The sequence below is a fragment of the Melospiza georgiana genome, chromosome 7 (assembly GCF_028018845.1).
Source record: "Melospiza georgiana isolate bMelGeo1 chromosome 7, bMelGeo1.pri, whole genome shotgun sequence".
NCBI classification, from domain to species: domain Eukaryota; kingdom Metazoa; phylum Chordata; class Aves; order Passeriformes; family Passerellidae; genus Melospiza; species Melospiza georgiana.
The window spans coordinates 15,026,713-15,039,771 of record NC_080436.1 but is presented as its reverse complement, the minus strand read 5'-3'; the positions used below and the strand labels follow the sequence as shown (position 1 = coordinate 15,039,771).

The 13,059-nt window shown below is 43.7% G+C and overlaps 1 protein-coding gene across 1 annotated transcript in view; it reads left to right on the top strand.

The window, feature by feature from the left end:
- CCNYL1 (cyclin Y like 1) overlaps positions 1–10,337 on the top strand; it is a 34,045-nt gene extending 23,708 nt beyond the window's left edge. The window contains exons 8-10 of the mRNA XM_058028240.1: positions 1,092–1,258; positions 5,648–5,810; positions 8,602–10,337. Coding sequence (XP_057884223.1) covers positions 1,092–1,258; positions 5,648–5,810; positions 8,602–8,718 — 447 coding nt within the window. The 3' untranslated portion in view covers positions 8,719–10,337. The remainder of the gene's footprint in view (positions 1–1,091; positions 1,259–5,647; positions 5,811–8,601) is intronic.
- Positions 10,338–13,059: the final 2,722 nt, after the last annotated feature.

Sequence of the window (13,059 nt, the reverse complement as noted above, 5' to 3'; positions counted from 1 at the left end):
GTTTAATTGCTGCTTTAGACTCTCTCTCAAACTGCACTTTGTTGCACACTAAACTTCAGTCTTCATTGTGGATTCTTTCTGAAAAACAGTGGGAAAGGAGAACAGAATTGTCACCAAAAGACAGTATAGCAATTAAGCAAACTCAGCTTGAAAGACTCTCTTTAATAAGGAAATGAGTAATTAAAAAAGCCAAATATTTATGAGCTGTTGAAATTCTGACAGTAGTTGGAGGTTTTTGCTTTTTCAAAGACAGGCAAGCAATTTTGACAGAACAAGATGACAGCTAACCCTGGGCAAACTATGTGAAGTGTTTACAAAAAATGGAGTTAGCTTTTAAAGTGAATTTTACCACTAGATGGCCCTGTTATTATAGGAATACCTTTAGGCTATTTGAAGGCTACAAGCCAAGGATGGGAAGAAAGCATGGAGAGAACTCAGTGACAAAGATCAATTCTTCCCTTAGACCTTAATAGGTGAAACTTCCCTTACCCACCAATTTAGCTCAAGCTACATTAGAAATTTGAATTTAGATGAGGGAATATAAAATTAAAAACAATTTCTATTCAAATTTGAAAGTGCATATTTTTTAGTACATAGATCAGTTTTCAAGGAAGAGAGAGATTCAACATCCTGGAGCTGGTTTGAGATCTCATGGGAGGAAAAGACCAAGGCACATCTTTGGGCTTGTCTCGCTGCCTAAGCTACAAGAGCTGAATCTTAGTGAGGATGAAAGGTTAATGTGGTGTGGAGTGATCTGCTCCCTGCCAGTGATGTGTGACTGGTGACAGAGCTGGAGCAGTGTCTCCCCAAAGCAGCAGTGCTCATTGCTCAGAACTCTCACCTCACTAGCTATTGTGTGCCCTGGTGGTCCAGCTCTTGGGGGAAAATAAAAAATGGAACCTGTAGCTCCTGAAAATTTGGATTCTTAAGTGTAAGTAGTAATGACTGATACTTACATTGACACACTTAACAGTAATAAATAGTCCTATTGCGCTGGCATGTTTGCTGCTCAGCTCTGCTCCAGGTCTTAATTACACACATATAATTGTGGGATTTTGTTGTTTGGTTATTTTCCCTTTTTCTTTGTATAGGTTTATTTGGAAAGGCTTTTAACCTATGCAGAGATTGACATATGCCCTAGTAACTGGAAGAGGATAGTCCTAGGAGCTATTCTGCTGGCTTCTAAAGTCTGGGATGATCAAGCTGTGTGGAATGTGGATTATTGCCAAATATTGAAGGACATTACTGTTGAAGACATGTAAGTTGCAAGGTTGGGTGGTCTGCAGTGGTGGGGTTTTGGGGTTTTTTTTTGTATGTGATTTTTTTGTTGTTGTTTATTTATGGTTTTTTAAATAGCACGTGATCATGCTGAAAAAATGGCTCTCTCTGTTGCTATGATGTGTATATATATATATAAGGTGTATATTTAGTGTCTGGCCTCATTCTCTTTTTTACCTCAAGAAACTTTGGATAATTACCCTACTTTGAGACAAATCTCTATTAATAATTTTAATGACTTATGTGAGTGACTGCCAAGTTAGTTTTCTTTACCTTCTGAATCTCAGTGATGAGCCATGGAACTAAACTGCCCAATTTATAGTCTTATCAAAAGGGTTTTTACAAGGAGAAAAAAAAAAAAGTGAACTAAATTTGTCCCCTGCCTTTTCTGTTTTAGAATTTGAAGAATTGCAAGGTAAACCATAACTTGGGACTTTAATGTGTGCTTGTGTGTCCAGTTAAGGCCTAAACATCTCAAGGTCTGAGCTCCAGTGCTGCTGCTGGCCAGCAGGTGTTGTGCAGGCCACAGCTACTGCTGCAGCTTATCCTCTCTGGGTCGGTTCTTAGTTGTCCTTAGAGTGCTGAAAACACAGTCCTCAGTCTTATTACTGCTTGTTTTTGTAAGGCTGTTCCTTAGATGTATTTTTGTCTCAGACATCCATTTCAGTTTTCCAGAAATTTTGCATCTGCTGTCTTTTCTTGCTGCACTCAGCTATAAGCCAGATTCTGCAGTATGGGAAGATACTCATCCTCATGGCTCCAGGCTCATACTTTGGGCTGGAGCTGTGTTTATGTGAACTGTAGTTAGAACATTAGGTTTTCTGTTAAATTCCTTCTCACAAAGTTCTATCTCAGAGCTTTGAAAGGTCAGTATTTTTGTTTTAAATCTGTTTGCTAGCTTGTTCTCCTATTTCTCTTATTATCACAGGTAGAAATGATACAAGTCCAGCTTAAACGACCAGGCATTCTGGCCTTGCTTTCATGAGATGCTTTGTGTGTGTTTGAGTTGAATCACAGGGCTGTGCCCTGAGCACGTGTGCAGGCCTGTGCAGTGACAGCCAGTTGTAGCACAGGAGCAGACTGAGCTGGCAGAGCTCTGCACACAGCACTGGGAGGCTGCCTCTGTCATGGGGCAGTGCTCTTGCCCCAGGCTCTCTTCCCTGGATTCAGCCCAAACTAGTGTTTCAAATACAGTAAGTAATTATTCATTTGGGACTCTTCAGGAGGAGGAATATCTACTTTCCTCCCTTTTAGGTAGGGGGCTGTATTTCTAAAAATGAGGGAATTTTCTGCACCAAAACCATTTTTATTATTCAAATTATTTCACATCTCAAACAGCAGCCACTGTTACTTGTTTTACACATACCCCTTGCCTGGGAGTCCTTTGTCTCAAAATGCAGGACACTGCCAGCTCTGCTTTCAGGAAAGCATAATTAGTGATTTTATACAATGTACATCTCCACTTAGCCTGGCCCTGAGTACTCATCTCTCTGAGGAACATACTTTAAGCATTGCTGCAAATAACTCTGAGATGGCTGAAGTGGGGTCAGCAAAGCCAGAAGTGCTGGAGTGTACATCTTGCTCTTTTTGATGTCTCTTCTTCTAGCCCTATTTGGGACAAATCAAATTGATAGCACAGAAAATATCTTTAACAAGCAGGATATTTATCCTCTATTGCCAATGCTGGGTCTCTTGCAATTGTGAGTACTTGCATTTTCAAAGCAGTGATGGTGGTAAGGAAAATAGATGGAATTTAGGCTTTTTTTCCCCCTCCAATTTGAGGATGGGATTTTTGTAATCCCATCTCATTTGAGATAATTTAGACCTTTGAATTTAGTTATGGGCAGACACTGTACTATCCCCTTCCTGACAGTGGCACAGGGTGTTCATCCCAGGCTCTGCAGCTGGGCAGACTTCAGCACTCCTTGGCTGGATAACATCACTATTTCAGGGACCTTGGAAAACTGCTTCAAATACTTGGCAGTATTTGTTTTAAGTTTACAAGCCTACCTTCAATTCATGGTTGGTACATAGTTACTGTGACTTTTAGTAGTTGCAGTATTTTTAAACCAGTCATTTGATAATGAGTATTCCAAATACAGATGTTAGTGAGAGAAAATAATAGGCAAAGGATTTCAGTCACAGTTGCATTCTAATGTTGGAGATGGCTGGTGATGCTGCCAAAAAATCCCCCCAAAATCCCAGCAGCTCTGCAGCTAAGGACAGCTTGGCAGGACTCTGCCAGGAATCAGTCCCTGGGTGAGCATCCCTGTGCAGGGACAGCCCATCTGCAGGAGCTGGTGGCAGGTTCTGTTTGTGAGCTCCTCTGAACTCTCCTTTTGGCTCTCTCTGTCTAGAAGGATCTCACTAACTTGGCAGATGCTCTTGTTGAACCACTGCAAGCCAAGCACAGGCGCTGCACCACTCTGGAACTGGCTGAAGGTTTTATATCTGATTTAGTTCACCCAGTTTGCAAATCTCTGTGTGTGTGTGCTTACAAGCCAGGCAGCCCTTTTGAAGGCAGCACGGCTGCACCTCCTCCCCACCAAACTCTGCCTCCACTGCTCAGAGTTGTGCTGGCAGTGCTCCCAACAGCTTTGGGGTTTTCAGGAGCTGGTTTTTAGGGCTCCTAGGTTCTGAAGGGATACAAGATCCAGGCCTGGCAATTGCCACATGTGGTCATTTGCCTTTGCCTCATCCTACTCAACACAGCTGAAATGTTTATCTTAATTTTTCTATCACAAGCCCTTTTCTATTTGCCCAAGGCAAAGGTGGGTTTTTTTAATGAAATACATTGTTCTTTTGGGTTTTGGGAGATAGTTTTTTGTATTGTTTTACTTATTTCTAATGGGGGAAAAAAATCAAAGGAAATTCAGTTGACATTTGGAAGTCATCCTTTTGCTCACTTTGATGAGACCAAATCCATAATTGCTGAAAAATTAACAGTACAGCTGCTAATCTTGCCATGATTGTTTGTAAGGGGACACATGCTGTTCATTCTTTAGGCTACATATATTTGTAAATAAGGCACAGAAAAAACATGGGCATTATCCTTTCCCAGGTTTTAAACCACTGTTAATAGACTTGTTAATCCAATGAAGAATTGTATTTTTACAGAATTAAAATGTATTAGCCTAGTGAGTACAAAAGGGGCAGTGAAGAGCATTTACTCACAGGGTAAATCAACCTCTGATCAGCTGATCATCAAAACATTATCTGATTTACATTTCTATAGGCTTATGACCATATGAACAGGAAATTAATTTTGGCACTAGGTTCGATGATACTCAAGTCTACTATGCTAGAAAGAAACACAAAGCTGCTATTCATACTGAGACCCACCACCCAATACAGGACAACACAGATGATTCCTTGATTTATTTGCCCCCGCACTGATAGGTAAAGCATCCATTTTAGAAGCTCCCAAAAAAGCAGTAACAACCTTGGCACTGACATGGTGCAGCTCATCCTGTGGTGTATTCACTGTTGGCCTGTACAGCTGCTAAATTCTGTTGGAACAGATTTGCTACCTGTAGGGGCTGTTCTTGAGTTGTTGTTGAACTGAATTGCTGGGTTTGAGTACCACCAGTTTCTTTTTAGGTTAATTTGTAAAACATTGTTTCTCCTCTGTAGAACATCTCTGCTTTAGCTGACCACATTACAGTAGCTGAAGCAGTTTTTTTCATGTCATGGCACTCTCCACGCTTTCCTCCAAGTATTTTGCCCAGTGAAAACAGACAAGAGTAAAAACTGGACAATGCCCTTTGACATAGTACTTTGTTATCCTGCCTAATGCTATTGAGGAGAAAATTCCTTCTCCCACCTAATGCTGCTTATTTATTTATTTATTGGAGATGAATCCATGTTGCTTCAAGAGGCTTTTTTCTGTGAGATAATAGCAGCAGCTCTTCATAGATCCATTTGTTGCCGTGGTGATCTGCCTACTCCTTTTGTTAGTCCGCCTCTGCTTCAATAAACCCCCTTCCTGTTATCAGCCTGGTGAAAATGTCTGCAAGTTCTTCAGAGCTAATAAACAGCATACATCATTCCTTTCATCTGATCACTATAGCGTGGGGCCGTATGAGAGTGAGAATGGCGCATGAATTGTACAGCTGCACTAATGGAACTCGCAGGGCGGGTGCACGCAGGGCGCTGCCTTCCGAGCCCAGCCCGAGGTGCCAGCACTCAGAAGCTGCACCTTGTTTGGAGCACCAGGCAATGACCTGTCTCTCGAAACTAATAATGTACAGCTCTCCGTGACCTGTTTCAAAGTTGCTGGGTTTAAAACAAGCTTGAGGTCTCTTCAGTGTTTTCAGCCAGCTAAAACAATCTTTTTTTTTCCTTTGTCTCCTGTCCTTATGCCTCCTAGGAACGAGATGGAAAGACACTTCTTGGAGCTACTGCAGTTTAATATCAATGTTCCTGCCAGTGTTTACGCCAAATACTACTTTGATCTTCGCTCCCTAGCAGATGACAATAACCTGAGCTTTCTGCTGGAGCCTCTCAGTAAAGAGAGAGCACAGAAGCTGGAGGTAAATGGTCTGAGAGTGGCTGAGCTGGGGACTCCTCTCTCTTGTATGAGTAGTAAGAGCATCTGTTGCTAATCATGTTAAGTGGCAGTTAGAAAAACTAAAAAGCTTTTAGATTAGTGTATTACAGGGTAATTTAACCCTTTTATAAATACAGTTAGCACTTCTAAAACCATGCATAGGCTAAGCTAGAATTCTGAGGAAAGGAAGGGTTTTGGGAGCTATTAGAAAAGTCTAGCAGATAGCAGAATAAAATGGATGTTATTTTGGGAACTGTAGTTCAGCTAGGCTACTTAAGATTGAAAGGATTAGTGTCATACGTAATGGATTGTCTGTCCTTCCCTGGTCACAGTCTGTATTCCAAGCACCTAGAGACAGTCACACTCAGACCCTTCTAAATACTACCAGCTGAAGGTTTCCCACTGCATCGCACTGCACAGCTGCTTTTAGATTTAGAGGGAGCACTCTTACTGCTCTCATGCTTTAATAAACAATTTGTCTGGGGGCAGCTGTAGAAATAAGTTGTGGCTTCCCACCTTTACAAAGAAACGCTGCTTTAAGATAAACTTTTGGAATAGCCCCTTGTTGGGAACCCTTCAGAATGCCCCGAGGGGTGTAAATGCAGATTACTGTCCCTTTCTGCTCCATGGAAAGGCTGCCCTTGTGGGGAGGCCCTGCAGCCTTCCTGGCATGCAGGCTCGTTTTAAAAAGCTTTAACTTCTGCAGAGTCACTATTCCTAGTTGCTGGAGATATGTAAGACTTTTTGAAAATATACAAATTACCTGGGTTCCCAGGGAAATTTCTTGTTGGATCAATGCAACCTTTCATCTGTCCAGGTTTAATTGATGACTCTGCATGTTGTTTTGTTGACCTTTCAACAAAAGCATTACCACAGGCCCTGTACACACTGGTACCACAGTCCCTTTCAGAGAGGGGTGTGCTGCAGATTCTTGGCTTATATTGTTCCATTGTCCACCCCCAATAATTCTGCCAAGGGCTAGGGATTTTATTTTGTCCCATAAGTGCCTGAAATTCAGGAGTAAGTGGGATCCCTCCTGGTCCTTTGGAATGAGAAGTATGATATGCCTATGAATTCCTTTATTTAAAGTTAAGCAATGCAGCTCTTCTGCTTTGTCTCACCCTTGTTACTTGCACTTTAAGCTAACACTGTCACTAATTGTAAATGTGGTTGTAGGGCAGTTCATAGTCCACAGGAAATTGTTTACTGAACTGCTCAGTGCCAGGGCATAAGTGGATGATTTACAGATTGTGAGCCTGTTTTGTTTCTTCTTTCTTAGTATTTGGGGGCTTGGTATTTAAAACCAGAGTAATTTTAGACCACTTTGTAATTTGCTATCATGCACTTAGTAATGCATGTATATTGGACATTTTGGGGTTTAATTCTAAAATGTGATAAATATTTAGACTATTTGCTAAAATTTTTAATTCTGCTTTTCAGTTAGAGGCATATAAGCAGCTGATAGGAGCCTGTATAAAGCAGTGAATTAGTGAATTCCAGAAACTGAAAACTGATTTACACCATATGGGCAACTGGGGCTAAATATGTCAACACAGGTTGCTGTGTGATTGATGTGCTAGCATTAGAGCAGGATGGAGAGTCTGTCTGGTCTTGCACCAGGAGCTCATGCCGCCAGTGTCTCAAAGAATGCCACTCTTGAGCCAAATGCATGCCTCCAGAAGGTCGGCAGAAATAAATGTAAATAATTATTTTAAAATACACTTAGAACTTTATTCATGCTCAGAGTGCTTTTCACCTTTTGAACTTGCAGAACACTGGGCTGTGCTGAATGGGTGCTGGCTTAAAGGGAAGGTGCAGGCTTGTAGCTGATCACAGGACTCTGAAAGTTCATCTGGTGATAGGTGGTAAATTATTAATGGAAGTAAATGTTCAGGGCTGAAATTTAGGTGTTTTTTTTTTTTTTATTACAAGTATCCTTATTAATTTGCATTGATAATGCCTGAAGTCTCCAATCAGAAACAGGCCTTGCAGGGGAGGAGATGCAGTATTTTTTGACAATTGTCTTACTAGGATTTAAGTAACTAGTCTTGTTACTAGAACAGCTAGATAAGCAGGGCAAAGGCAAGCCAATAAATTCATGAAAAAGCAATTCAACACTGAATTGTCTACATGTGCTAATATTTAATTGCTATAGTAAAGTACCATGGCTGCCCTCCCATCTCACATCATGGGGGTGATCCTGGTAAGAGAGAAAATGTTGGGAGTGAGGGTGTAGAGAAGGTAAAAGCAAAACAGACACACTAGTAGAAATTAATTGCCTTGGCTTGCTTGCCCTGAGTGGCCAAGTGTAAGATGCCCAAGGGAGCACAGAATGCTTTTCAGTTTGAACCTTTTTTCTCAGAGAAATGCCTGTGTGCATTTCTGCAGTGTTGAAATAAAATTTTTGTGCTGCTGCATGCACCAGACCCAGCTACTGGGGTAATTTTCAACATAACTTCCACAAACTTAAGTCTGAACTGGATCCAAGTTTTTCATTAGATAGTGAGACTAGTGAAATAAAGAAGATACTTGCATGTGGAAACCACTCACCTTCTTTAGGTCTACTGTTCTGATGGCCCATGTTTACCTGGGGACAGACCCCATTACTGCTTTCCCTCCAGAGCAGTCCTTATCTATTGTCATTCTGGAGAAAAGCCAGAAGTGTCACCGCTGCAGAGCACCTGTGCTGGTGGAACTGCAGGTGTAAAACCTCCCTTGGAACGTTCAGACCTTCCTAATGCGGGTTTTGCATTTTGTGTGTGTGTGGTGTGCAGGCAATCTCCCGGCTGTGTGAAGACAAATACAAAGACTTGTCCAAAGCTGCTATGAGACGATCTTTCAGTGCTGATAACTTGGTTGGTATCCGCCGTTCTAATGCCATCCTCTCGTGAGGAGAGAGGAGGAGCAGCACAGGAGCAGCACGCCAGGAGCCGCAGGAATCACCACTCCACGCACGCCAGCCAGCCCGGACGGGGGCTTCAGCAACGGGAGGCGAGAGGGAGCCAGCCAAGGGAGCCCAGCGCTTGAGGAACACACTTGGTGCAAAAGACAAGACCTTTGTCAAATCAACTCTCTCCTCCTTTTGATGTATCCAGAGGTGCAAAAACAAACTTATCTCCTTCTCTCCCCCACAGACGTTTGCTTACTATGTAGGCCTATAGCTGTGAACTCTTGAGATTTTTAATAATAAGTAGTTTTAAATTTTAGAATTTAAACACTAACCACATGACTATAGTTACAATGTTCTTCCCTCCTCTCCCCTGTCATCCAGAGTCTTCGCTGCATTTGTATTTCAGGTCAATGCAGTGTTAACAAAAGCAACACACGGGACTCTTAAAGTATAAAGCCGCTCTGGAGCTGAAAACAGTAGCATAGACACGTGTTGATGGCTTTTCCCTGGTTTGGCTACTAAAAGCTGCTATTATTGGTGATGTGTTCATACCAAGAAGCTGCCCAGCAGGAAGGAACTCCATCTCTGCACCCACAACTTCACTCCAGTAAAGATTGTCAAAAGACTTTGAATGTTTTGACTGGGGGCAGAGATACGGTTTTATGTATTGTTAAAATGTATAGGGTCCATGCTGCATTTCTTGTGAATTATGGTGCTTCTCTCATTTTCTAATACTTACATTGCTCTGGAAGAGATGTAATCTGTGTATTTTTCTGAGGCATTGAATGAAAAAGTTGGTCTGGAAACATCATCACCATCCCAAACAGTGTAGCAATCCAGTGGTGAATGGCGTGTGTGCAGCACTGCTTCTCTGAGTTCTACTGCAGATCTCTTGTGCTATATACAGTGAGTTCCTAAAGCTGATATTGTGCATCCATCTGGCTCTCCTTGGGTTTCAGTTTCCTGGGAGGAAGTTACATTCATAATGAGACAATAATGAGTTTGAGAATCCTGGACTACCTATCAAGGTAGATGGAAAGATATTGTGTTCAACTGAGAATTATCAAAAAGCTTTCTATAAACCTTTTTTTTTCCCAAAGTGAATTTTATCTTGTGCAACTGCTCTAGAGGCTTGGGGTTTGCTCTTTCTGAGACTTTAGAACAGAGCTTACTTTCAAGCTCTGTAACTGAACTCTAAACAGGATAAGTATTATTGTAGACTCTTCCTGTTACAAGTCTTTGTAGTATCTTCCCTTCTTGGATCCAAATAGGTTCTAGGCAGTGTCCTAGGAGCAGATCTCCCTCCGAATGACACGGGTTTTGTGCACTTCCTCTTACAGCCAAGGCCCAGAAACTTACACTGAACAACAAGTCCATCTGCCTTTGGGAGTGGGGCTGTGTGAGTGCCATCATCATTGTGGCTGCACTCAGCTGTTCAAGTGATGCATACAGCCTTTTGCAGTATGCAAATGTGCCAGCCCCTGGCTCCCAAACCCACGGGACTTGGCACTTCAGGTATTGATCTCAATTCAATACTGAAAATAACACTACATCTTCAGGTGGTTTTCCTTTCTCATGTTTGTATTAAAAGAAAAGCTAATAAACTCTATTTTAATTAAAGTTAAAGGTGAAAGGTGTGTTCTGTACAGCTGTTGGGTTCCACTGCCCCACAAAAAAGGAGGGAAAAAAAAAAAAGAGAAACCCCAGTGGTGTGTGTGAAAGCCTCTCCATTGCCCCACCAGCCTATCACCTTCATTTGGTCCCCCGGGGCTGGCACTGTCTGGCAGCAGACTCCTGGGAAGGGTGCAGCCCTGCATGGCTGCCCAGATCTTCCCACATGCTCTTTGGATTTAGAACTTGACTGGGCTGCTCAAACAAAACCACTCACTGACAGTTTCTTTGCACTTCAGTGGGCTTTAAGTTGAGGAGCACTAAATTGGAAGCTACAAGTGACCAGCTCCTGGATTGACTTGTGACCTAATTGCTAACGAGCTTTGCTTCCCTCAGCACGGCCAGGTGCCTTCAGCTGTGTGGGATCAGCCTGGTGCACTCTGCTGTGGGGCTGCTCCAAAAGCAGCCACTCACTGGGAGCTGCTCAGCAGAGACTGGGGCCACTCATTTCCCTTTTTTCCCTTTCTCCCTTCAAGAGATGGAGACTCTTCCTGCTGATCTGGATGGCAGGTGAATGACATCTCAAGCTGATGGCTGCTTCTGCAGTACATCCTGCAGGAGACAGCTGCTATGAACCTAATTTTGCTTTGACTATTACGTGGCTTTAGTTTTACTGTAGCCCAAAGCACATTATCAATAGGATTTTGATCTGTTCAGCAGATACTAAGCAGGTCTGAACTCCAGCTCAGCTTAAGAGGGAAAAATACCAATTCTGTGAAGGGGAAATACCCTCCAATTTGCACTACTCTGTATGCTGGCAACACTTTTCTCAAAGAGGCAAAAGAAAAATTACAGTCATGGTCCAAATACTGAAATTACAGAGACTGTTACCAATCTCTGCTCCCAGGGAAGAGAAACTGGCTATGGGATCAATATACTTTGTTTTTCTTAATCCAATAACTGAATAATAATCTGTGTTGAGGTGACCTCTGCCTGCTTTGAGTTCCAGGGCAGCACTCCCCATCTGGCAGTAAATGCTGTTTGCAGAGACAATAGCTGTGTTATGGCCCAGCAAGAGTGATGTGAGCACCAGCCAGACTAGCAGGGGCAGCGTGTATTAGCAGGGGCAGGAGGCCATGGAGGTGTTAGTGGGTACAACCTCAACCCTTCCCTTTGTGTACAGGGACTGTGTATTTGGTTTCCTAGGGAATTTTATGAGAACTACTTCAGTTTGGGTTTGGCAGTTAAGAGGACAGGCACTTGAGGATGGAATAAATGTCAAGACCACTGCTCCTGGATAAGAGTAGAGGTGTCAAGCATACCCTGAGCAAGCAGAATTGGACAGAAGAGCCATTGAGGCAAGAGCTTGCACAGGAGGTTGGCAGGAGTGCTCAGGGCAGGGTGAGCTGCTCGTTCACAGCTCAGCACTGGGCAGGCTGCAGCCCCCAGCTTGTCCTGGGATTTCCCACAGCACCACAGTGCAGGACTATGACATAGAACTGTTATTCCACATCATTACCTGGGAAAATATCCTTGCACCAAATAAGCTGTTTGCCAGCAGAGAGTGAGTTACAGGGTGCTGCCAAAGTGACTGTAGTGCCCTTATTAACACCCTCCCCCAGTGGACTGACAAAAGAGCACTTAAATGGCAGAGCATGGGCCTGTTTGTCTTAGCATGAGGAAAGTCTCAGGCTGCCTTCACAGACAAGGCATTTTCTAGGTCAAATAACCACTTTGGCTTCTGATCAATATTAAAACCTATTTGAAGAGCCACATGGTCCCCATGCCATCAGACCCTGCCATTCCCCACACCACCCAGCCTGAACTTGTGCTGCATCTCCACCTTTCAGCCCCAGGGAAGCCGGTGACTGCCTCGAGGGTGGCTTAAGTTGACCAAGTGGAACCTGGAGAGTCCAGGAGCACAAGCACAGGCCAGCTGTGAGGGATGACGTGTGTGCTCAGTTGTGTGCTCACGGGGACACAGTCCTGCAGGTGATTCACACACTGCCTACAGGAGAGGCCCTTCCCTTGCTCGGAAACAGTGGCTGGAGGTAGGCGGTGGATGGCAGTGCTGCCAAACTCCTGTTTACCGAGGAGCTGAGGGCACAGCAGCTTCTTGCAGGCAAGAATGGCAACAAGGCTGCCAGCAAGGTGCTGGAGTTACTTCCAGGAGCAGGCAGCGAGTGTCCACAGCTCCTTGAGAAGAACCTGATGCTGAAATGGTTCATGTTCCCTCCACACCCCAAAACTGCTGCCCTTTAAGCAATAGGATCAGTCTCAACGGTGTGTTTTGCCTGTACTTGAACATGGGGGGCAGATCCCTGCAGAATCAGGTGAGTCAGGCTGTGGGACTGTCAGGTTTATCACTGGGTGCTGGAATGCTGCTTCCAGGTAAGAGATCCTATCTGGTGGGACCTGGTGTGTGCCTACACACCTAACTAGATAGCAGAGTCCTGCACCATTAGTCACCACGGAGCCAGCCTTAACCCCTTGCTGTCCCTCCCCAAGTGCTCCTCGCAGATGGAAGCACGGCCACCCAAAGGGGCCAGCGTGCAGCATCGTGCTTGGCTAGGGGCTGTCATCTGCTTGGCCTTAGCAGTAGCAAAGGGCACCTCTTCAGGGCCTGATCTCAGCACAAGGCAAGGGACAGTGCTGTGCACACTGCAGAACGCCAATAAAAGTTGATAGTTAACCCTCTTCTAGCAGCGAGGCGTGACCTTGGCCCTTCAGG